The sequence below is a fragment of the Notechis scutatus genome, chromosome 1 (assembly GCF_049901735.1).
Source record: "Notechis scutatus isolate UNSWTSFEM ecotype Mainland chromosome 1, rNotScu1.2, whole genome shotgun sequence".
NCBI classification, from domain to species: Eukaryota; Metazoa; Chordata; class Lepidosauria; order Squamata; family Elapidae; genus Notechis; species Notechis scutatus.
In genome coordinates this window covers 120,397,745-120,425,042 of record NC_142009.1, presented here as the reverse complement: position 1 = coordinate 120,425,042, position 27,298 = coordinate 120,397,745, and the positions used below count along the sequence as shown (strand labels likewise).

The 27,298-nt window shown below is 37.6% G+C and overlaps 1 protein-coding gene across 2 annotated transcripts in view; it reads left to right on the top strand.

Moving 5' to 3' along the window:
• Window positions 1-27,298, top strand: part of KCNQ5 (potassium voltage-gated channel subfamily Q member 5) — a 335,350-nt gene that overhangs the window by 225,496 nt on the left and 82,556 nt on the right. For both annotated transcript variants that reach the window (XM_026665208.2, XM_026665209.2), the window contains exon 3: window positions 24,615-24,741. In XM_026665208.2, the coding sequence (XP_026520993.2) occupies window positions 24,615-24,741 (127 nt within the window). The remainder of the gene's footprint in view (window positions 1-24,614; window positions 24,742-27,298) is intronic.

The window sequence follows — 27,298 nt, the reverse complement described above, 5'->3', positions numbered from 1 at the left end:
ACCACTGTTCAAAATCTGACATAAATTACTGATGTACATGTAATCCTTGACTTACGACCACAATTGATCCCAAAATTTCTGTTGAGCAAAATAGCTGTTAAGTGCATTTTGCCCCAATTTATGACCTTATCTTGCCATGGTTGTTAAGTGAATCACTACAGTTGTTAAATTAATAAGATGGTTTTTAAGTGAGTCTGACTTCCCCATTGACTTTACTTGACAGAAGATCACCTAGCAACCATCATAAATATGAATCAGTTGCCGAGCGGTTGTGTGAAAACTAATTTAATTAATTAAATTAACCCTGTCAATTTACCCATTTGGGGAGTGGCCCCAGCTGACTATATGATCTTTAAACCAACAAAATTGTATGTTCCGCATTGTCAGCAAAACTGTGGTGTTGAAGAACGTAATGGTAGACAGGCTTCAATATCTGCCCAAATTTCTGTATTGGGCATCTGCACATTAAACCTACACTTAACAAAAAGGTCTGAGGGCAAATCAAGTTATGTTTTTGGTGCCGTATTTTTTTTTTAAAAAAATGGAGCAGTAAAATGGAGCATTTGACTTTGGCCAGAAAGAAAAGATGCCAGTGTGGTTCTCTTCTTAGTAGTATCACAAGATGTGGGAAGGAGCCACAACTTTCCTCTCCACATGGGCTGTGAAAGACTGGTCCAAGAAAGCTTTTGACCACCATTACTTGCTGGCTCTTAGGGCAACTGCTGCAGGGCCAATTAATGTTGCTTGGGGTGGGGGGACACAGTGGGAGGAAGGTCCTGTTGTTTCTTGTGTGCCTATCTTATGCTTTGATTAATGGTCAGCTAAATGCTGCATGGCTCAGGATTAAGAGAGCCTCTTTTCCTCTCTTCAACAAAGTGCTGTGATTCTAGTGGCAACAACAAACCTAATAACCACTACTTTGGTCCTGGACCAGTGTTAGCTCTTCAAGATAGGCCAACTCAGGAAAAGAGATACCTCTCAAGATACCAGAACTCCACTTAATGAAATTGTCTATAATAATAGAATCCTGAAATCCTGACAATGTTTCTCCCTTCTACCTATTCACCCTGTTGTACCAAAGGGAGCCAAGGTAGGGTCAAATTTAAGTTTCTTTCTCACGCTTTCCTGTTTTCCCAGACTGAGCTCATGTTTGGCTAATGTCCTTCCCATATCTTTGCAAAGGTCACCTCTATGTTCTCTACGATCAAGGAGACAGAGACACAGCAAATTAGACGTTGATGGAAGACTGTGCTGCCTCCTCCAGACCTGCCTCCTCCAGACCACCCTCCTCATTTCCTGTCTTGAGTTGTGAAGCTCTATGTAATCCATCAGATGTGTAGCTTGGAAGTTGAGTCAGTAGAGGCTTACCTGCTGATGGAGACAACCTCAGAAGGTTCAACAATAGGGTTCACAGAACAAATTAAGCCATAATAGTGATTTGCTTGATTTTGGCTTAGCAGTGTGTGAACTCAGCCAATCTTTCCTAACCTCCTGAGGAGGATCCATTAGCAGATGACTACAGATATATATATTAGACACAGACAGATGCATTTATCACACTACAAATGAAAGATCCTAGCCAAAACAATGTCCCTCAAGCTTTGGTGTACATGTCTTTCTTGACCTCTTGGCAACAGCAACATTATTCGGAGGGTTAAGAAAATAGACTATATATCTCCACCCTACCTTCATTTTTTGCTTATTCTGGCTAAATGACAATTTAATATTCAGTTATTTTAAAAAACATATGTTTCATATACCCTTGGATTCCTATGTGATAATAAAGATGTGGCTTTGATTGCTTTCCATTTTGACAACTTTTCCCTCTTTTCTCTTCCTCCCCTTTTTGCTTCTAACCTTTATCTTACCCTTTCCATTGTTTCATTTCCTCCAAATTTCAGGGATTCGCTTTCCAAAGCACTTGCAACCGTGTATTTGTATATAGGGGGAGGGGGGAGAAAGAGAGGGAGGGAGGGAGGGAGAGACAGAGAGAGAGGGAGAGAGGGAGGAAAAGAGAGGGAGGGAGAAGGTGCATCAATGAAGCTATACATGTCTACTCAGAAGAAAATGTTATGATGTTTCCAAAACATGCATTGTATTAAAGTCTTAGAAATTTAGTACAGGGGAGGAAACGTGAAGAAAAGCATTACATCAGCAATATAAATTATTTCCATTTTTTTAAAAAAATATTTGGGCCACCTTTTGGGGACTTGGGCTGCATTCAAAATTGTGTGGCACACCAAAGTGGTCAGGAAAAAAAAAATGGATCCCATGGGGAAACTGGAGGAAACAAAAGACATCATATAAATTTGATCAATCAAGTGGCCTTCTCCACCCCCACCCCCCAATCATCCCTATTTTTGAGATATATCCTCATATTCTAAACGTTGTGAAAATTACAATGCATTGTCTGCCTTGGATCTTCCAACAACAGAAAGATTCCAGAACTGTTATCATGAACTCTGATATTTTTTTCTCTCTTCTAAAACAGTGGCCTCTTGCAAAAATCAAGAGGAGACTCTACTGAGAATGGGCCCTCTTCCCCATCTCTCCCCCCCCCCCAAAGCCCCCTTTGTAGCCCATGTCAGTGCCGGCCCACTCTGCTTATAGAGGGTCATGCTCAGAACATGTTTGTATTGGAGGAGGCCGAATCGGAGAAGTTAGCTTTCACTGGTTCCATTAAACACATACATCTGAATTTACACAGGGGGTGTGAAAAGAAAAAAGTTGTAAGTTAAACAAAACAATCTTATTTCCTTTAATCCTTTCTAATGTTTATTTTTGTGTAGCCAATTAACCTTCAATCTCCATTTGAGATTAGAAAATATATGAGTCTGGTTTTGAATCACCCCTCCCCAAATACCTTCTCTTTTTTGCTGAGTAGCAGGTGAAAACTATGAGGACTTCAAGGCCTACAGTATGTACTCTGCAAATTAAGCTAAGGTTAGGTTAACATGGAATTTTAATTATTACTAATATTAATTAATGGAAAAACTCATTTTAATTTTAATGTTAAAAATTGCTAAAGGAATTTTATTGCTAAATCCACCAGACAGGCAAAACAATTTAATCCATTTAACTACTGTGAGTATACAAAAGAAAACATCAAGCATAATGAACATACTCCAAATAAAATGAGTACTTTAATGTCTTATTAGTTTAAGTGATGTATTTAAATATATTCTTAAACAGATGTGTTCTCTTAGACTTTGCTCCTGATCTTGAATGGCAATTATCACATTAATTGCCACCAAAATTAAGAACTCCCTCTGTATGTTATTGTGTGCAATCCTAGAACTTTCTTTAACACAGCAGCTATGATTTATTCATATGTAAAAGAACTACAGGAGCTTTAGAAATATTGTACTCTGCTCTGAAATCTGTAGTTGTTAATTATGTCTTAAGCAGGCAATTTGATTATTGGAATTATCTTAGGACAACTTTAGTTGAATCCACAGAATTTGTGAACAGGAAAGCAAAGGTAAGTCAGGAGAGAAAATAAATCAGTGCTGAATATGAACATGCAATCAAGTTGAAAATTTTCCATTTCACATTTTGTGGTGCAGCATCTCAGGTTCAGATCTGTCCCAGAGCAGGGGTGAGCATGTCCATATTTGGCCAATGATTATGCCATGTCAGGCCAGAGAAGTAGGCAAGCAAATAAAAAGCTTAATTTGGTTTGGCTGAAATCTGGATTTAATTAATATTAGATTACTTAAAACAATTGACAGGATTTCTCATATATATTTAACAGTTTCCTGATTCTGTCATGTTAAAGATTACAATTTTGTAGTAATTTCTAAATAAATGCTTCAGAAGTCAGCACAAGTTAGTCACCTCTGTTCTGGAAAACATTATGCAGTGCCCTCAGCTATGAGATGTTGGCTGGATTCCTATAAATTGCACCCACTCATGGTTTCTTTTAAGCCTTATTTAAAAAGATCAGTTGCCCTGGCTTTCTGCGTTGCATTAAGCCATGAGGAATATTTTAGGATGAGTAGGTTCACATATTGCGAAAAAACAAAATCTATCATTAGCATTACAGCTTAGCATTACAATATTAATCTCCTCAATTCCTAATTCTCTTTCTAATGCAACTGTTTGATAATAAAGACATATTGGCATGACACATTGGCAGTCCTCTGTTAGTTTTTTAAAACCAGAATTGTCTTGCAGATGATCAGGGGGACAAAAATCTTTCTTTAATTTCCTGTTACTTATGGCACAGGGAATTATGATAATGTACAAACATTATCATCATAATTCCCAGTATTATGCATGGCATCCCACTTCCTCACGATTGTATCAAAACCATTGATTACATCATTAAAAGCAACATGGAAGTCCTACAGACAGAGGCAGTATTGATACACGAATGAACAGTGAGATAACAGATAACAGATAATCAGAGTTGGAAGGGACCTTGTAGGTCATCTAGTCCAACCCCCTGCCCAAACGGGAGACCCTACACCATTTCTGACAAATGACATTCCAATCTCTTCTTGAAAGTCTCAAGTGATGGCGCTTCCACAACTTCCGAGGGCAAGCTGTTCCATTGGATGATTGTTCTCACTGTCAGAAAGTTTCTCCTTTTCTCTTTCGTTTCGGAGCTGTCCCAACTTCAGCAGCTTTAATGGCTGCCTCTTTGCCGCTGGCAAGAAGAGCTTCTCCTGGATCTACCAGGGACTTTTTTGGCTGCTGCTGCACACTGCTGGCTCATATTTAGCTGATTGTCCACTAAGACTCCAAGATCCCTCTCACAGTTACTGCTATTGAGCCTGGTTTCACCCAGTCTATATGTGTACTTTTGGTTTTTCTTGCCTAAGTGTAGGACTTTACTTTTCTCTACATTGAATTTCATTTTGTTAGATATGGCCCATGTTCTTGTCTGTCAAGATCCATCTGGATCTTGAGCCTATCTTCTTGGGTGTTAGCTATTCCTGCCAGCTTAGTGAATAATTATTCCAGGCAGAATCACCAGTAAATACAATGGAATTCCCTAAAATGGTAAGAGAAAATTCTGTTTCCTTTACCTTTCCTTGCATATAATGCCCTCCCAAATATTGAGAGCTCTTTAGAGCAAGTCTCTTAAAGTACTTTGCAGCTTACACCAAATAGAGGCACTTTATGCTTGTTCTATTTCATGACTTCATTGGGTAGATCCAAGAGATTAAAAACTCTGACTTTTCAAATGGAATGGAGCAGAGCAAACATTTGTAGTTGTTGGGCAGATCATATTAGTATGCTATTTGATGCAACATAGCATCCCTCTGTGCAGCAAATTTATTTTCATAGGCCTGTCTGTAGCACTATATCTGTGCTGTCCCAGCCAGTCTATGGGAATTGGATAGTTACTTAGGAATTATGAGCTGTCCCCTTAAGGGAATGCATCTTGGTACATGTAGTTAAAGGTATCCTGGGAAATGTAGTCCATTGTCACGTGACCACATCTGTAATCCTGATTGGTCACTAGTTTGACCCTCGATGGATTGGGGGAGTTTTCCTCATTCTTGCCTGAACTCACGGACTCATAGCAGCTTCTTTCTATCGCTACGAGATGGGTTAGGAGATAACCATCTTTTACTACAAGGCAGATATACAAAGGATTGGTCATTAAAGAAGAACTTCATCACAAATGTGAGTTATGAGGATACCTGATGAACCAATAAATGTTCTTTGTTATGGACATCTTGAGTTATGAGTTATCTATCTGCATCTGTACAGCTTCAAATCCACCTCTGTACAGGATACAGAAAAGTACAAGATGCATTCCCTTAAGGGGACAGCTCATAATTCCTAAGTAACTGTCCAATTCCCATAGACTGGCTGGGGCAGCACAATATCTGTTTGGTAAATAAAGCTTGCAAATTCCATAAGCAAGATCCACAAGGATTTCAGAAAGATGTTTCTAATGCTAGTAGGATAAAAACATAATTTTGAAAAGTGTAAAAGTATATTCCCAAGTAAAGTCCCCCGCTTCTGGGTGGGTTCTATTGTCTCAGCTGGGACCAGCTAAGCTCCTTGTGGTTCTTCTCTATCTTTTGCACAGGCCATAACAACTTGCAAGCCATAACTTTGCGATCAGCTGTTAGACAATCACCATGAAACATTAGAATAAAAGAATAGAATAAAAGGGACCTTGGAGGTCTTCAAATCCAACCCTCTGCTCAGGCAGGAAGCTTTATATCATTTCAGACAGATGGTTGTCCAATCTCTTCTTAAAAACTTCCAGTGTTGGAGGATTCACAACGTCTGCAGACAAGTTGTTCCACTGATTATCTTAAACCAACCATGAGTGGTCATTTATTTGCAGGATTTTCTAAGCTTTGTTATCCATAAAGAAGCATCTGCACAACACCTTAACTTGGAGGCTAAAAAGTTACAACAGGGCTCAGCACCTTGTCCAAATGTATGCTATGTCATACAGGGCAACATATACAGAATACATTTATTAGCATTGATCTTTTTACATTCTACAACAAAGTCAAAAAGGGGGATAATAGTGCCGTGTCCTACCCCTAAAACTTCCTACTCTGAGGTGTTTGGAAAGCAGTAACTTTTGCAGTAAAGAATATTTTCTCATTTCCTTGCCACCTAAGAAACCCTATTTAATATCATAATGCCTTCATTTCTTGACATGTACATATATAGACTATCTCAATTTTAATTTAACTAATTAAACTAATTAACTAATTTGAAAAAGAATTTCTACAGTATAGTTCCATATGACAGTTTTTATACTGATATGTAAACATTTTCTATTTTGGGGATTATTTGACATTTTATTTCTTTTACAAGTGCTTACTTTTATCAGATGATGGATTATTTCCATTTTTTAACCCCCTGAAATGACATTCTATCCAAAGTTCTTCACATCCTACTTTATATAAAAAGATTATGACATGTGCAGTAGAGCTTTTGCTATTATGAAGCTTAACAGATTGTATAATTAAATCCACATTTATTTGCATATGAATAAAACAATAGCTGTCAAGAAAGAACCACTCATTTTTAATACGCTGCTGTTTCACAGCAAGCTCCATATTGTGTATGAGGAAAAAAGGAATCCCTCTTCTAAGATAAAGATTGCAAGTTTTGTAATACTTTTTTTTGTAGTACAACAATATTCCTTTGTGAGATGGGTGACCATATAAATCAATTTAAATAAATAAATAAATAAATAAAACATTTTTGAAAATCTGTTGCTTGTCTAAAAGAGAGAGGAGAGGAAGAGAGAAAGAGAAAGGAAGGAAGGAAGGAGAGAGAGAGAGAGAGAAAGAAAGAGAGAGAGAGAGAAAGAAAGAAAGAAAGAAAGAAAGAAAGAAAGAAAGAAAGAAAGAAAGAAAGAAAGAAAGAAAGAAAGAAAGAAAGAAAGAAAGAGAAGAGTGATTACAACTATTTCATCCAATGATAGTATTATATTACTATAATAATTTAAAAAGTTGCTGGTGCCTGGATATAAAAATTAATGCATTGACAAATTAGGAAATGATGTTAAGGGCATGTCTGATTTGCTGCTCAAAGCAGATTTTTGTTTAATGTCTTTAGACAGCAATGACATTAGTTCAGTTTCTGTCCATTCTATGTACTAAAACTGAGTTCAATAATAGTGACAATATAATGGCCTCCACTATAATGGTGAATGCAAAATAAACTGTTCAGCTCTTAAAGAATTGTCCTCCAAAACTGCTTCTCAATTCTTAATCCTCCAGTTCTTACCATTAATTTCCCCCAAATGAAAGAACTAATCATAGCTATCTAGAATTCCAAAATAAATTGGAGTTTTACTTGGTGAACTGTACTTTACATTTTCATCTATGGTATTCTCTTTTTTTATATAAAAGTTTTATTTAAGTTTTCACAAAACATACAAATACAAATAAAATATCTTTTTTTGAGAACAGCGTGACCCCGGGTTATCACTTCTCCATGCAGACATAAACTCAATACATATTTATCTTATACATTGTAATCCATATCTTATAACTATTTTCGCAATTTTTTCAATAGCTTTTTTTACTTCCTTTAGCCTTATTTTAAATTATCTCATTCCTTTCTTAATTCAATTACATATCTTTTTCTAATTTTTAAAATCTTTCTAACCAATGTTTTTATACTTTCGTCTGTCATGTTTACAATTTCATATTATCTTTTCTCATAAAACAAATTTTCCCCTGTAATTACTAGACTGGAGTGTAACACCTTTGTATCTTTTTTTCAAATCTTGTTTAAAAATTTAAGTTACACCTTTACAGTTATAACATTCATTTTTTAACTTCTATTTTATAACACATACCTATTTTCAATCGAATTCTGCTTGGTACATTCCCTTAAAAATACACACTAAATTCTTAAAAGAAAAAAGTATATATGTATAACAATAGTAAATGGAATAATTATTCTATTCAAGTAAAGCTCTGCCATTAATATTAATAACAATCTTTTACATTTCTATTTCTTTTAACAAACATTACCTAGTAATATAAGTTGTCTTTCACTTTAATCATCTATATTTCATATTTTACTTATTACTGTCTTTAAATAAAAAACAAAAACAATATTAACAGTAATCAATAAAATTATTATTCTTATTCAAATTCATCTTGTCAACTGATAAAAATCTTCCATGTTTCTTTTCAATATTTTTTAACTTTCTTTTTAAATCATTGAGAGCCTTATTCTCTTTACAAACAAATATTCCATTACACATCAATACAAATTTTTTCTATCACTTTAATCATCTAAACATATTTTCTAACATTTTTCTATTTCTAATATAACAATGCTATCCCATGCACCCTTGCAGAATCCTCTCCTTAAGTTAAATTTTAACCATCGTCTCTGTCTTTTAAATAGGTTTATACCTTTAATTCTTGTATGCTTTTCCTGTACCTTTATATCTTGTTTCTGTCGTTTGTAGCTTCTTTTCCTTTCCCTCTTCCCTCTCTTCTTCTCCCTCCCCCTTTTGTTCCCTTTTCTATCTGATTCTCCCTTCTGTGATCCTCCCTTCTGCTTCTTCCTAATATTATAATTGCTTTTCAAATTTCTCTCTTTTTTGTTTGTTGCTCAATGCTGAAGTTTTTAACTCCCTTTCCCCCCTTTCCTGCTTAAAGTTGCTTGGTCATTAAAGATGGCTTCTTCTTTATCCTGTCCTTCTTGTTCTACCAGTGTTTCTTGTTTTTCTTAGTTCAAAATCTCCATTTCTAAAAATTGAAATATGAAGCCAAAAGATCCTCTTCCCTCTTGTGCTTCTTCTTTTTGTTCTTTAACTCTTCAAGGAGTGATGCCATTTTAAAAAATTTTAAACAACCCCCAATTGATTTTATTTTGTTTCATTAGGATCCAACATCCAAAATTCCAGGAATCATCCAATAATCCAAAACTGTTTCTTGCTTCTTTTCTCACTTTCTCTTTCCAGGGGCTTTGTTATCTTGTAACAAAGTTTCAACTACAATGTATCTTTTGCAAGCCTTGTTAAAATTCCACTATCGATTTTTTTTAAGTTCCAGGTGGTCTCCTCCATTTTCCAGATTCCACCCTCTTGTTTCCTTTTTCCCTCCTATGCTCTTTCTTTTTTAAAGAAAATTTTTAAATTATCCAAGAATCTTTATCCCTTTGACACTTTATTTTCAGCTAAAAATAGCCTATTAATGTCAAAATGGATTAGTATCAATTTCTTATTTGAATCTCTTCTTCTTAACATTCTAAGTTAATTAAAACTGTCAATGTGAGAGGAAAGAAAGCCAATTCCATCTTTTCCCTTTCTCTTTCGCCACAAGATCTTTTTTAGGAATAGTATTAGTCTTTAAAATTCAGGTTCGAGGTACCTTAAATAGATGTTCTCCATTCAACCCAGTCAGTCAAGCTTTCTCCTTTAAACTTCCTCCTGCACAATCTTGTCTGGTCGGGTTCTTCTTTGAGGTGGCCATTTCTGACTACCGCTGCAACCACCTTTGGGAAAGGGAGTAATGGCCAGCCGAGCAGGAGAGATGTGGCTTTCCTCAACCCAGCTGACAGCTCCCCCTTCTTCACCACCTCTAGAGGGTGGCTTCAGCCCTGAATCCGGGCGGCTCAGGGCACTCCAGCGGCAAGCACGGATCAAAACAACACATGATCGCAGATTTCGGTCCGTCGCCGAAGAAACTCAAACTGGAAGTCAACCATGGTATTCTCTTGATGGCCATTATTGAAATGTGTTGAAATAATAACATTAGAATATATGTACTAATTTTTAATTTTTTTCTTGATACCTGGCTGCTCTGCTGTAGCTAAGAATAAATTAAAATAATTTAATGTGGCTTTGTAATGATTGCTTTAATTACTATGATATGATGGGAATGAACAAACCTAGGCTTGACCTAGGTTTTAAATTAACAAATTTATTCAGAAAAAAAAATATGCGCAAGCATAGATGTTCACATATGGATCTCAACTTTTATCATTTCTTCAGCCAGAAGGCAATCAAAGGACACCCAGAAACCCATTCTTCATGCTGATAATCACCTATATAACCCTACATTGGCACAGGGGCAGGTTCTTTGCAGGCATGCCTGTCTGCGGTTATTTCTGCTCACTATACCAAGCCCAACAGGATGGCGATGCAGTGTCATCTAACAGGGCCAGGAGAGATGCCTTTTCTCTTGAAACTTAAGCTATGAAACAACATCATCTTCACCTCCTGGGAACTAAGTCTTCCATAAGCTTTAAAGACATTGCTTTTCTTCAAGCACTGGGACTGGGAAGTTAGGTGAGGCCCTGTTGGATTGTCTACATGTTACTGATTTGCAAGATGAAAAGGATTGTTTGGACTTCAGGATCTTTGCATTTGTTTTTTTTTTAATTATTTGTAATTATTTTGGGGTATGGTTGCTGTTGTACATGTGAAGAACCACATTTACAAAATGATGTCCATATAAATTGTTTAAATAAATTAATACTTTCACCGGATCTACTCATCTTCAAATGCATGCATGCATAGAAACCTCCCACCCTACCACTGTGGAAAAGTGTCTCGTTAATCTAAAGTTAGTCATTACCTACTGCTATGTCCAAACTAGTTCCTTAGCCTATAAGTGCAATAACCTTGAATAGAATAGAATAGAATAGAATAGAATAGAATAGAATAGAATAGAATAGAATTCTTGTGATTGGACACACAAGGAATTTGTAGAATTAGTAGAAATACTTTCTACTAATCCAGCAAATGGTTGATTAGCTCAGTATGATTGATTAGACTCTACCATTGTGATATGTAAACTATTATTTATGCTAAAGCATTCTATGTGAACTAGTTCAGCGGTCACCAACCGGCGGGCCGTGGCCCACTGGTGGGCCGTGAGAAAATTTTGGTGGGCCGCAGAGAAACCGCATCCCCAGAGCACCCCCACAAAGCAATTAATCCAGGCTGTGCAGAAACACAAGGCTGCGCTGCACACATGGCCCGCGGGAACCCTCCCCGCCCACTCATTCCTTACCAGGCAAACTTGTCTGCTAAATTGCTATTTTTCCTTTTTCTGACCATCATCTGTTCTGCTGGGAGATTTAGATTAGCTAGGAAGCAGGAAATGGTTGGATTTCTTGCTTTCTAGCTAGTCTTTAGATTTTCAGCTCAGCACAGCCAAACCTATCTTAGGACTGAAAGTTTGCTTGCAAGTAAATTCAGTGCAGATTCACGGCAAGCAAATTTGAGAGACTGAGCTAGCCGATGGCAGATAGATAGATCACTGACTTATTCTGTGAGCAACTCAATCTGCCTGCTTTGCCTGATTTTGGGTAAAAGTTGCTCTTTTTTTTATAAAAAAATCAATATTTACATGCATGGTGTGTTGTGAGTTAATTTTATGAGTTTGTTTGCAAGCAAATTTTCTGTGACAGACTGAGCTAGCCAATGGCAGATAGATAGATCTCTGAATGAATCTGTGATTCTGTGAGCAAATCAATCTGCCTGCTTTGCCTGATTTTGGGTAAAAGTTGCTCTTTTTTTATAAAAAATTCAATATTTATATAAATATTTATAATATTTACATACAAGCCATGCCCAGTCAGTCACATGACCACCAAGCCACACCCACAAATTAGGCCATGCCCACAGAACCAGTTAGTGGTCCCTGGGATCTAAAATTATGAATTTGGTGGTCCCTGAGGTCCAAAAGGTTTGTGACCCCTGAACTAGTCTACTTTTACTAGTTTAAGAAACTATGTTTGAAACAAACTTGGAATAACATCAGAGGTGGTATTCAACAGGTTCTGACCAGTTCTGGAGAACCAGTAGTGGAAATTTTGAGTAGTTTGGAGAACAGCAAATACCACCTCTGACTGGCCCCGCCCCCATCTATTCTCTGCCTCCCGAGTCCCAGCTGATTGGCTGGGTCTTCTTTTGTTGCCCTGCACAGGAGAACGGAGCTGGAAAGCAGGTTAGTGGGGTGGGGAGGGAATGGGATTTTACAGTAACCTTCCCCCAGGAGTGGAGAGGGAATGGAGATTTTACAGTATTCTTCCCCTGTCATGCCCACCAAGCCACGCCACACCCACCAAGCCACGCCCACAGAACTGTTAGTAAAAAAAATTGAATCTCACCCCTGAACAACATGATAGGTGAACTAAGCCTATATATATTGTTATTCTCAAGTTAACTGAACGCTTAAAACTGAGTTTTTTATTTTAAAGGGAAAATTATTTCAAATCAGATCTCCAGAGGAAAAGTAAGCCTCTACCTGATTAATTTTCCTGAAGATGTTGTTTGAAATAAACAGCCACTTGAAGGCAAATAGCAGCAGTAATTTATTTTTATTTTACACTCTTACTGTATCAGTCCCCATCCACCCTACAACATATGGCAGTTCACAGTAATTAAATAATAATAATAAAATATAAAAGAAACGATTACAGTGAAAGAATGAAGTTAATAAACCCAGCCTGTAAAATAAAACAGCAGAAGCCCATTTTTAAGATCTTAAACAATTGTTTAAAAATTCTGAATATCACTACATAAATATGAGAGTTCATTTGGAAAAATTAGCCTTCTAGTTTAAATGAACTTTAATAATCATTTAACTCTCAAGAAGGGGGGGGGGATAGTAGTAAAAGGATTTTAGTTGAAATCATATATTGCCTGGAATCATATATTCTACTAAATTGTGTGTTACGGTTTACAAGCTATAATGGTTAGGTTCAAAAAGCATGGTTACAAAACAGACTATATCATGGTTTTCTCACACATTGTTGCTTATAAATTGTACGGCTGTGTTCTTTGGTGGTCCTCCCCTCTTTCTTGTTGAAGTGTAGCTTAGGTTTTGTACTCACAATATGTTGCCAAATTATGAATGCATTTTTAAAAGCTAAACATATAAATATTGTAAAATCAATTTTTTTTTTGTGATACAAAAAGACTGAAAATAGAGCTCTGTAGCCAAGGTTTCCTTAAAAAAAAAAGTATCAGACTTGTGTATTCATTTTCTATGTGATATTTATAAACGTTATTTGGTCTGTATTTTCTTGGTAGGCAAACTATGAATCCAGAAATTCCCAACAATTATTCAGATGATAGATTGCACAAAGGTGTTTGCAAGTTTATAAAATATAGGTTGTAAATGTACATACATACATACATACAACCTTTTATTTGGTTTGGATGGTTTTAAAACTCTTGAATGCTTTGTATACAGATAGAAATAGAGAGATAGATATTTGTTTCAATACCAATTGTGAATATATTCCTTCTCACTTGAAAAGGCAAAGTCTGGGCATTCGGTTGACATTATAGGAAAATCAGTTATCTGGTGTCTATTAATCTTAGCCACATACTCTTTATATTTCAAATCTCCTGAAGTTCAGCCTGATATACCACTGAGCTCACTAGATTGAAAAGAATGCCTTATGTTGATAACTGCATTCATCAATTCACGGTTGGTAGAATTGATGAAATTTTATTGGACATAATCATTCATTGAAAATTTTACATACCTTTGATACATTGGCAGTTACAAGAAACAGCCTGACCTTGATCCTTTCAATATTAGCAAATCAGTCATGAATTGGAATTCTATGAGTGGACACTGGAGAAATTCATGGGATCAATTCTTACAATGTATTTGTTTTATATCCAAGTATTTCTACCATGGTCAAGCACATGCTTTGGAAGGACATTGTGATTTCTTTAGTTTTAAGATAAGATAAGATAAATTTATTGTCATTGTACTCGGAACCTGAGAACAACGAAATAAGGTGCTCTTTCACAACATACAACTGAACAACACCAAAAGACATATACAAACAACAATGTAAAACAAATTAAAACAAATAACAGTTAAAAACTATACAACCAGGATATATATATATGTTAAGACCACCAGATTCATAACTCTGCATTTAACCTGATCACAGCACTTGGGTAAAAGCTATGTTTAAATCTACTTGTCCTGGCTTTCAGCACTCTATATCATCTTCCTGATGGTAGGATCTCAAACAACGAGTGGCCTGGATGTGAAGGGTCTCTCAAGATCTTTTGTATCTTCCTTCTACATCCCATGTTATACAAATCCTCCAGTGAGGGAAGAGAACATCCACTGATCTTTTGTGCCCTTTTTATCACTCTTTGGAGTGCCCTTTTCTCCGCCTCTGTACAACTCCTAAACCACACACAGAGGCAATAGGATAAAATGCTCTCTATAGAGCTTCGATAAAAGGCAACCAACAGGCTCTCTGGCAGTTGTTGTGATCTTAAAAGTCTTAAAAAATACAGTCGTTGATGAGCCTTTTTTTTCTAGGGCTAAAGTATTTGCCCCCCATGTTAGATCTTGTTTCAGGGTGATACCTAGAAACTTACATTCTGCCACCTGTTGTACCAAGACACCATCGATGTACAACGGCTGGATATCCGAACTGCTCTTCCTGTAATCCACTATGAATTCCTTCGTCTTATGTATATTAAAAATAAGATTGTTTACTTTGCACCAGAGGGACAACTAATGAACTTCATCCCTGTACGCAGACTCATCATTATCAGAAATGAGCCCCACCAACGTTGTATCATCTGCAAACTTAATGATCTTATTACTCAGATGAATAGCTTAGCAAGTTAGATGAATCACCCAGCCATTTTTGTTTTGGAGGGGAGGGGACCATTGAAAGCTTAATGTGTTCTGGGAATGGTGTTATCTGCTTATTATTACAAAAAACTGTGGTTACACTTAATGCAGCGCATGAGCTGATGCAACAAATAAGCTTCTTTGTTAACAAAAGGTGGACTATATAGTCAGAGGTGCTACCTTTGCTTAGCTTGATAGAAATAGGGCTTTTTAAATAGACTATAAGTATGAATAATTTATGGGAGGAAAAAGTGGGAGATCACTTTCTTTGCCAAAAATTCTTCATTTCTAATGCTTCTCCACTTATCTGGTATGATAATCTCCATTCTGAATGACTAACAAGTGAAACAGCTGAAATAAGCTGAAACAGAACAGCTTTATTCTGGACAGGGAAATGTTTTACCTGCCAAATAATATATACATCTTACCCTGTTTCTCTGACAAAGTGCTTAATAAGCTTTTCTCAAGTACTTTGTCAGCTGTAGTTATCTCATGAACTTTTAATCATTTCAAGACAGTTTAAAGTAATTATAATATCTTAGAAGTTGTTTCCAATTCATTGCTTCTTATCTTGGCCGTTATTTGCATTTCTAACATATCCTATTGTGATGGCTCGGAGCACTATCAATATTTCAAAATAAAAACATCCAGTTTTTCAACCCATCATTAGAAATGAGTTGTAGGCAAAGGAGTCACCTTTACTTTTCTCTGAGTTGTGCCTTCGTATTGTTCTTCCTAGCTAGCAAAGAGGAACGGGCTCTCCAAAAGAGGGCTTATTAGTTTCCTCATAGTGATACCCAGGGGTGGGCTTCAAAATTTTTAGCAATGGGTTCTCTGCCCGGTTGCTGGATGGGTGCGGCCAGGGTGGGTGTGGCCTAGTCAGCCTCCAGCACCATGGTGGGGGGGGAGGCTTTTTGCTCTCCCCACGCTCCAGAAGCTTTCTTCGAGTCTCCGGGAGGGCGAAAACCGCCTCCCCGAGCACTGGAGGCTCTCTGGAAGCCAGAAATGGGCCCATTCCTGAACTTCCATTTTTCACCCTCCTCAAGCCTCCACATGCGCCCTGCACTTACCTGCATGCAAAAGAGGCTGAGTGGGGATTCCTGGGAGGGGCGTGGCGGGGGCAGCCAGGAGTGGGATTTGGGGGGGTTCCCCAAACTGCACAGAATCTTAGCTAAGGGCTCTCCTGAATCCTTATGAACCCCCAGCAGCCCACCCCTAGTGATACACTCTTTCATCAGAGAAGAGAAGGTTGGCAGGGTAGGGGTGTGTTGAATGTAGGAGGACAAAGGTCTCCAGGACAATGGAGAGGCACCTGGAGAGAGTGGCTTCATTAGAAGCCAACATCCCAGTCTTAGAAGCATAAAAGCCCTGAAGTGTTATATGAAACTGCCATATAATTGTCAAGTTATGATAAGCAGGAGCCTAAGGGTTCCAGAGAGTTTGAATTGGTGCGCCATGCAAACCTTAGATTGATGCAGATAAAAGTAAGAGTGTTAAAATTCTGATAGCTTTTATTAGAACGTTCCACTGGCAGCTGAGACAGAACAAAGAGCCAGTAATTTAGTCAAAAGCTAGCAGAGTTTAAAGGTAATTTTGCTTGCCTTGCTGACTTGTAGACGTTGGAGACAGGATTGCCCAGAGGAGAAGTCCAAGCTAGTCTATAGGCCAGAGGCCAAGAATTGCACAGAAGTGGTCCATAATCAATCTGAAAATCTGAACACAGAGAAAGGAGGCAGGTGGAATTTGGAACAGGTTGGGGGCAAGAACCCATGTCTAGAACACATGCTTCTATAGCCAAAGTTCCTGTTGGCACATAATTAAAGGAGTTAATGCCCCTTCATCTTAAGAAGCCACGGCAGTCATGTAGCAGTGAATGGGCATCAGTCCAACAGAGTAAAAAAAAGGAAAGAAAAAAGGAAGCAGCACTGGCAGTTGGAAAGTAGCTCTCACAGGACCTCAGAAGAAAATCAGGAATCCAGAGAAGGACAGCATTGCAACAGTAACACTACACAAAGGAGATTAAAAGAGCTATATCACCAGGATGACAGAAACCCCCAAGAAAAGCTAGGAGGACCAAGTGGCAGTTGTAATCCTACCATCCTGACAGTAGGTCTTTGCCAGGCTTAAGAAGTGAACCAGCAAGAGGAAGACGACTGCTGTGTAGTAGACTAGAATCGCAGAACAGAGTATTACTGTATAGGAATTTTGATGTGGCTACAAATACTATAGAATGCATTAAAATAAGAAATTGCCAAATGGAGAGAATATAGGATTCTTACCTAAAGCATTACTGCAAGTAGGCTAAGAGGCAAAAAAACAAAACCCTCCAATATAATATAGAGAACAAAAGGGTAAAAGCAAAAGTAGAACTATAGGCTCAAGAAATGAAAAGCAGATTGAGCTATAGAACAAAGGGTTATAATAATAGATCATAATTAAGAATGTACGACATCAAATAAAATCATAACGATTAGAGGATAGTGAATAATGCATAGCAATGGTATAAGAGAGAAGAAAGATACAGCTGTTTAATTGCCTATTATAAAATCAACTTTGGTTTTTATGACTTTATGATTATAATACATTTTTCCCGAAAGGAATTGGTCTGTATCCTACCTTCCCCTGAACTATCCCTGAACATACAACAATGTTCAAAAAACTTAAATTCAGGATGCTTCTGAAAGGTCCAGAAATACAGGCTAAGTGGAAATTAGCTGTTTTAATCTGAGCAGGGCCAAAGTTCAACAAAAATACTGTACCAAATCAAATTTAGCAACTGAGCATATTGTACTGTTTGTTTTCTTTCCTTAATATAAGAAAATAAATCTAGAGCAACCAGATCTAGTGTTGAGGGTCCTTATCTAGAGCATCATTCTTGTTTTAAGGAGGTCCTGGCAGGGTGATTTCTAATATTTCCCCTTTCCTGGCTTCTTCCAATGGCCCAGACCAGGGGTCTTCAAACTTGATACCTTTAAGACTTGTGGACTTCAACTCCCAGAATTCTTCCTCCAGTCATGTGAGCTCAGGAATTCTGGGAATTGAAGTCCACAAGTCTTAAACTTGCTAAGTTTGAAGACCCTTGGCCCAGACCATTGCCCTATTTAGCAACAATGTCAATATTGTCACTTACACTATTTTAAAGAGAAGTATTTCTTAAAGTTCCAGTAGCATATAGCAGCTAAACCATTGAAGATACTCTGTTTTGAGTCATGAAGCTAAGGCAGTAATTCATTCCCCGCTCTCGGGACAGTGAGAAGTCCTTCCTCTCACATCTCCATTCATTGTTTGTACCCTACCAAAGAGAACTTTTGACTAGTTTGGGGTCTCTTTTAAGCAGCCAGCTAACTATGCAACATTTTCTTAGTAACAGTTGCTGTTCTCAGTGCAGTGGGGGATGGATCCATTGTCTTCCCCAGCTTCCTGTGGTTTGATACCCCAATTTAGATGCTTTCTTTTTAGAGTTTGTAGTCAATAAAGATAACAGAAAAAGTGTAAGCACCTGAAACACATGTTTCTTTTTCAGATAATGCACTGTGGTACAGGTAGTCCTTGACTTACAACCATTTGTTTAGTGACTGTTCAGAATTATAATGGCACTAAAAAGTGACTTACAACTGGTTTTCACACCTACAACCGCTGCAGCATCTCCATGGTCACGTGATCAGAATTTGGGTACTTGGCAACTGACAGGTATTTGTGATAGTTACACTGTCCCAGGTTCACCATGTGATCACCATTTGTAATCTTCCCAGCTGGCTTCCAACTGGCAAAGTCAATTGGGGAAGCCAGATGTACTTAATGCTTGCATGATTCAGTTAACAACTGCAGGGGTTCACTTCATAACAATGGCAAAAAGGTTGTGAAATGGGGCAACAAATAACAATTGCCTTGCTTAGCAACAAAAACTTTGGGCTTTGTTAGATCTGGGGTAGATCGGTTCGAATGAGACGCGAGACCATTCTAGTGAGTTCAGCTCTTTATTTAGAATAGGAACAGTCTGGGGAAATACAAGCCACGGCAGCCCTTCATATAGGGCTGGCTCGCGGCTCGGCGGCCAATGGCAGCGCTTTGAATCTCCCCCGATCGGCACAGCCAATCGCGGTAGATTCTTAGTGCTCCAATCACGGCCGGGGTTTCGACCAATCAGGTCGCTGTCCGTCTGGACCAATCAGTTGCGAGGGTTTGGAGTATGCTAATACAGCACAGGCTTAGCTGTAAGTCAAGAACTATCTGTGTAAAGCACCTTAAGTACCTCCAACTTTGGATTTCCAGCAGGCTTTTCTAGGACATAAAATGCTAAATGTGAATTGCAGCAATAATTAAATGAGCCCTCCAGCAAGATTGCAACATTGCACTGAGTTATGGTTTGTTTTAATCATAATTTGTTAAAAATTTAGTTCGATCAGTAGAAGACACCAAGCCATAAAACACAATTCACAAACCTTAATTGTTTGATTTGTATAATACACTAAGCCAAAACTAAACCATTCATGTTTAGCTGCATGATAAGTAAACCAAGCCATAGATTTTATGCAGAATCATATTCCTTCATCAAAAAAAAGTATGATGCGTAAATTCAGCCAACTAATTTTGAACAGTCCAAGAAATTCTGATTCCAAAGGCAGAAAATCCAAATTGTATTCCCATCTGGTTATAAAAAATATCACAAAAGATTCTTTACTGCTCTTTAATTATACCCAAATTTGCTGAAGGCAGACTTGTTATTCTGTTTAATTTTAGGGTCAGCCCTACAAATAATTTCTTCTGTTGTCTGATCAAATAGATTATGCTGGGCTTTGAGGCATAAAAAAAGCTAGCAAAGTCTGTACAACAGAAGAAAAATATGTTCACTCTAATATGTTCACTCTACACACAATGACTTTTTAGTATCAAATCACATTTACTGGTAATTCTGTGGAGAAATTCTGCTACAAGTTTTCCTGCTGTAATAGAAGGGTCAAGATTCATGTAAAATGGGAGATTTGAGACTGGATTCTTATAGACCGATTGTTCAAATTACTGACCTGCTGCCACCATCTAAACATTTGTATTAAATTTTACCTTCATATATGCACCTAATGGTTCCCACATTTCTCTCATGAGATTTGTTTAAGCAGTGTTGGATTTAGAGCATTGATTTGCTTCACTGTTCTGACCAAGGCTTCCGAGATCATAATTACGCACACATTTATTTTAAAAACAAGTCTTGTTTTATTGCAACGCTGGGAATTGTTTTCATTCTCAGCCGGTAATGAATCTCAAACAGTTCCTCAAGATAAGCACCCACCTTTCTTTCCTGTGAAGTGCTGCCAATAACAGATGTGTCAAATGAACTAGAAAAAACCAACCGAACTACAAAGAGCTTCAAAAATGAATCTGAACCAAATGAATGACTTTGCTTCCTGCAAAGATTTCATCATCTTTGCCTGTCCTTTATACCTTATGGGAGGGGCAATCACCTCCCAGCCTTACTCCCGAGTCGCCCCTTTTGTTTCAGCTGATCTCGTCTTGTAGCAGCTCTGCACACACACGCACTGGGAACAGGCTCCCCTGGGTCCTCTGCCTCGCTGCTGCCAGACTCCGGAGGCTCCGGAGGCAGCACCCCACTACCAGATGGTCCTGGCCCCATCTCTGCATCGGACGCAGGATCCTCATCCGAGTCCTCTCCAGACTCCCGGACTGATCCCCTTTCTTCCCTACTGTCCTATTCTGCTGCCCTCTGCACGGGCTGCCGGTGAACCATAACATTCACCCACTGCAGTAGGCTGTGGTTTGTTTTAACTGGTTTGTTAAATCATCCAGAATAGTTTGGTTCACACATTGCCATGAGCAATAAATCATGATTTAAACATTACAGTGTCACCTTTCATACTAAACCAAAGTAAATTATATGACTTTATCAAGTATATTATCTTTCTTAGTAGCAAATGTGAGTGCTCTGGTAAAGCCAAGTAAATAACTATAGACAGGGGTGGGATTGCACCAGTATAACAACCGGTTCGGTGATCGTGTTCACAAACCTTAGGGTCGTGAGTCAGAGTTTGAAAGTACTTGCTTTAAGTTTGTATAAGATTTAAAACACAAGTTCTTAGCCTTCTAACTTGTAAAAAAAGTAGCTGAGTCTACAAAACACCTTCACTTTCTTCCTAAAGGCCCTAATGCATTTATGAAATCTAGTTTTAAAAAAAGAGAGAGAGATTTATTTGCTGTTTGAATTTTTTTTTTTAATGTCTTGGAATAAGACCTTGGAATATTCCAGAGAATATTCCTGTTTGTAGATGTAAATATATCAATCTATTTATCCCAATTAGTATTGATATAAATATTACCGTGTTTCTCATATAATAAGGCCGGGTCTTATTTTTTTTTGAGCCCCGAAAAAATGGCTAGGCCGTCTTTTCGGGGGTGACTTAATTCCCCTCCTTGCATCTTCGGGCGGGTGGCGACAGCTTGGATGTTGACCTCGGCATTGGTGGGGCACTTCGTATCGGGGTCAACGCAGGCAGCACCATATCCGGGTGTGCAACAAAAGTACTTCCTAACGGCAAGCCCCCCCACCATTCCCCCCCATTTCGCATGTTTTAATATAGGCCTTAATTTGGGGGGAGGGGCTTAATTTCATTTCATGCCTATAAAACATGCTGGGACTTCCTATTGGGGGAGGCTGTATTGTTGGAGAAACAGGGTATATAAATAGATGGTTTAAAATTCCAATGATCTTATGGGAAAGGATGCAGCTTGTTGCAGAAAGGCTCCACCGACAGTATGGCAGCATAGTCTTTGTGAAGCCTGGTATCCGGGTTTGGTCCACAAAAACATCAGAAATAAATAACACAGAAGTAATTATTGTAGAGCTAAGCAACTGTATGGTCACCTCAATTTATAAACTGCAACTAACTGAGATCAAGGGTGACGAAATACATTTAATAAGGATAAAATAAATTTTTGTTATTGGTGACTTTAATAGTCACAGCAATATCTGGAAGTATCCCAATGACTATAGAAATGGAGAGCTCTTTTAAATGACAACAAATTATCAGCATCATTTAACAGTGGAAGATGGCGCAGGGGATATCACCCGGATTTGATATTTGTGAGCGATGTATTAAAGTAGATTGTTCACCTATTCCAATTTCCTAGCACCAGCCAATTATATTCCAGGTTACCGCTGTAGTTTGACCTCACAGTAACCCCTTTAGATATAATTATAACTTTTAAAAAGACAACTAGCTTAAATTTCAAAGACTATTGGACAGTGCTGTTAGTCAAATAATATCTAAACCAAACTATTATAACAAATTTGTGGAGGCTGTTAAAAAAATGTTCCTGGCTATCAATTCCACAGGGCTGTAACACCAACTAAATCCAGAGGAAACAAAAGACAAATTGCAGAAGTATCTCACTCTCAGCAGTTAATTATTTCTATAGCTGAAGCTACGAGAAAAAGCTGGATTGAAACAATATGAACATTTAAGTAGCCACAAAGCATGAAGATTGTTGAGTCACCACCCCCCCCGCAATTCACTCTAAAGATTATGCCAATGTGACAGCAGACCAAATAGCCAGTCAGCCTTCTTAAAAACAACAATCCAGATCAAAGGCCACCAAAACCCAAGATTAGGATCAACAGAAATGAGAAGGATGAAACAACTAATTTATTTAGAGAGACTATAAGTGTCAACATCCAGTTTGAGTATCCAAATAAAAATCCAGGTTCAGGAGAGAAAGCCACAGAAAGCTGCTGGCTTCGATAACATCCTTTTTGAACAGATAAAGCAATTTGGACCAATGGCACAACAATGGCTACTAGAAATGTTTAATGAATGCTTGGAACAATATAAGATTTCTAGTGTCTGGTGAAAGGCTAAGCTTGCAGCTAGCAGTTTTAAAATCAGGTAAAGAGGCCAATAACCCTAAGAACTACCATCCAATTTCTCTCTTGTGTCATACCTACAAAACCTTGCCCCCCAAAAAGTTGCACCGAATAGATCCTGCATTTAATTCAAGTACTGTATATCAAAGATGGATTCCAAAAGGGAAATGTAACAGGAACTGTAATTAGAGATCTCATGGCTGCATTTGATACCATCAATCTTAGAAGACTGAAGCAGAAAGTTTATGATATGACTAAAGATTTTAATGTTACAAATATCATTAGGCCTCTGCTTTAGAACCACATGTTTTTTGTAGCGTTCCAGGGGAGGCGAAGCAGATGAAGGAATCAAAGGAATGGCTTACTACAGAATAGTGTATTGGCTCCAATTCTTTTTAATATTTACACCTATGATCAGCTGCTCCCTGTAGGTAGCAATAAGTATATGTATGCTGATGATCAAGCAATGGCTATACGGAGAAAAACATTTGAAGAGGTTGAACAACTTTAAACTGAAGCCCTGGTAGAGCTGGATGGAGACTATTGTGATAACCAACTAAGGTCAAATCCAGCAAAAATGCAGATATGGCTTGCATCTTTACATCTTTGCAATAAGCAGACTGCACATGGAAAGGGGTGTTAGCGGAGCATTGTTATAGCCCTAAATAATTAGAGGGCACTCTAGATAGGGCCCTAACATATAAGCAACACTAAAATGAAGGTCAGTGGACAAAATAACATCCTTAGAAAATTTATGAGTTCTACCTGGGGTGCCAAACCAGGAACCCCTAAGACAATAGCTTTAGCTCTTTGCTGCTTGGCAAGCAAATATGCCTGCTCAGTCTGGTATAAATCAGCACATGCTGGGAAAGTAGATGTTGCTCTGAATGAAGCCCCCAGAATTATTACTGGGTGCCTTAAAGTAACCATCTACCATCTAGCTGGCATTGTCTCGCCTGCTGTTCATAGAGAAGCTGCAGCAGACAGAGAGAGAATGTCAAATCATCAATATCTTCTAGACAGCACCTGCTCTACAGCCTGCAACCAGTTCATCAGAGATTAAAATCTAAGAAAAGCTTCCTTAGGTCAGTGGAAGACTTCGAAGAATTTAAAAGCAGAGAGGACCTATGAAAAGCTACAAAGAACCAATGGATGGAACCAATGGAGGAACTAGCACCTGGGTCTGATGAAAGCTGGGAAGTATGGAAATCGTTGAATAGATTACACATGGGTACAGCAAGATTCAGAGACACTCTGAACAAATGGGGCTATCTGCCCTTTGCGATTGTGGTGACATGCAGAGAACAACACACATATGTATACCTGATCAGTGCACATTTAGGGGATCTCCTGGCAGCATGACAGAACGCAATTATTGTTGCCAGTTTCTGGGCAAGATCTGTTTAACTTGTACCTATTTTAATCCTGTATTTCATATTTTAAATTTATGCCATTTAGTATGCCTTGTTTTAGTTGTGATGCTTCTGACACGAATAAACAAACAAACGGGGAAGGATAAATGCTGTAAAAAGAAATATTCAAGATTAATATACTGTTGGTATTTACCAGTATCCCGTATTAATTCCTTCGCTTCTGTTCTCTTGGCTGACTTCACCAGCTGCCTTTTTTTTTTTTTTTTTTTGGTTTCCTCCTAGGAATCAGTGATGATTGTTGTCTTTGGTTTGGAATTCATCATACGCATCTGGTCTGCTGGCTGTTGTTGTAGGTACCGTGGATGGCAAGGAAGACTGCGATTTGCAAGGAAACCTTTCTGTGTAATAGGTGAGTTGTTCAAGTAGGACTAATTTCATCTGAAAAACAGTACTGTTATACCTAGAAAAAGAGCCAGTTTGGTGTAGTGGTTAAGCCATCACAGTAGAAAGTGGGAAACCATGAATTCCATTCTCACCTTAAGCACAAGGCCTGGTACATGACCTTGAGCCAGTCAAGCTCTTTCAGCCCTAGACAAAGGACAAAAGACTTCTAAAAATCTTACCATCAGTTAGTCCAGCAGTTTACAGGAGCGAAGACTGACTCAAAGGCATTAAAAAAAAGTTATAGAAACCACAGAATTTTGTTTCCTATTATTCTGAATCAAATTCTAGGTTACATTTGACTGATTCCATTTTGAGAAAGAGTTTTTGCATGTTCTGCTTTTGCTAGTGGTGTTGTCAAGAAACTGCAGGTCTTTTCCTTCAGTATAAGGAAGCTCATGCCTAATCCATATTATTCCTGCCCAAGTTCCGTAGTTAATTAATTAACTAATTAATTTAGCTAGGGAAAAATAGCCTCCCATAAAGCATGAGCTGAAATCAATTCATATATCAATACAATTTAAAAGTTTCATATTGCCATGAAATCCTTTAATCGCAAATGGAGCATAACAGAATTTGGCATTGCCAAAAATGTAGAGTCAAACTTATCAGCCAGAAACAGTTGAATATAAAAATGTTCTATATATCCTGGGAAGTCCACAAAGAGATGTAATATATCTATTTCTAATACGTCTGTAAAAAAGGCAATAAAGGGATTCCATTACATGTGGCAAAGTGGCATGTAAGGGAGTAATCAACTGTTACAAGGGATTATTTTGAATTTTCCTTCCCATGCAGAAGTAAGCAATAATTTAGATATGATAAATGCTACCTCTGCAGAATTTTACAGCACATTTTAATCTTTGTAGATCTAGTTTGTGATTAATTCACAATCAGCTCCAACACAAATAATCCATTTGGTTATTACAGTCCCCTTCTCAAAAAAAAATTAAAGAGACATTTCATATTTTATTTCTAAATTTGATAGATGTTTGGTTGATATTTTCACAGATGAACATAATTGCTGAAAAAGCACAAGGGATTTAGAGTTTTCCTTATATATTAATGTTTGGTCTAATTTTATGCCTTATTTAAATTATGAATCATTTAATCAATTCTCATCAGTGTGATTGCTATGAAGGAATAAATATATAGTCACAATTATATATTGGAATTATCATAATTAACCCTTAAACTTCAGGAATTTATCCTAGTGAAAAAATTGTACAGTAGTATTATTTATTATATGGCCCTCTCATCTTTCTTCAGAAGTTCAAGGTGGTATACTTGGAACCCTTTCTTCCATTTGCCCCTTAACTACCCTATAAAATAGGTTGGGTTAAAAGAAAGTGCTTAGCTCACATTGGATTGGAACCTGGTCTTTGCAGTGGAAATTCAACCACTTACTCCTACCCCGTAATGGTTGTGCTTTAATGTGGTATTAAAATGGATAAATAAAAGATCATTAGGATACTAGATATGTCTCCATTTTTTCCATATAAACTATATAAACTTATCAAAAAGATAGAAAATATGAATCAGTTGCCTTTCTTGGAAAAAACCAAAACGGGAGAACTCAAAAAGAAAAGAACTTTCAGCTACTGGCCATTTAGTAGCTCCACTGCTTCTCAAATAAAAATCCCATAAATACCACTGTAAAGTGGGAGAAGCTATCTCCTCTTTCACTATCAAATGATATATTATAATTTGATTGATGTGAGCTGCCCAGAACCATTAAGAGTTGAGCAGCATACAGGTTTACTATTGTATCTTCCCTCCATGTATTAATTTATCCAGCATACTTACTCATTTCTTATTGTGACCTTAGATGGTAGTAGAAAAAGGAAAAGAAAACCTAGGCCTTGCTATTGTGTTTATAGTACCCAATCTTGCTAATAAAGAAAGACATGGTGCTTTTCATTATTGTAATATCTGCATTAGTCATTTAATAGTTGGATTACCATTCTATGGATGAAGTATTTTTACATCTTTAGTCATTTGAATTCCCAAGTAGTTAATGCTTGAAAATTGTGATGCAAAGCTAGATAATTTGTGCATAGTTAACTGAGCAGCTAGAACAGTACACAAATAAATGAGCTGTGACTTTCCACAATTTATTTTTAGCTCTGCAAACTTTCAAAAGGGGGGGGGACCCTAATCTTTTAAATCTATTGCATTGCTTTAAGAAGATTAGATAAAAATGTATCAACCACAGGTTATTAGTATGGAATTTATGATCAATTGGTGTTCTTTTGATCTGTGGGTTCTTTCTGAATATCCTAAGTAATGGCTATATGGGATTGCAGCAACATTGGAAAAGAGTGGACAGTTATGATATGACCCTCTTTTATATCAACATATTTAGCATAGTAATTATTAATATGGAGTAGTGCTTCTTCTGCTGATAAATTTATACCTTAAAACTATCCCCAAGGTATGATATTGTTAATTAGACATAACCAATTAACCCTGTCAAAAGCCTTCATTGCACCTAGAAAATAGCTGTTGAAAAGCTTTTCATGTTA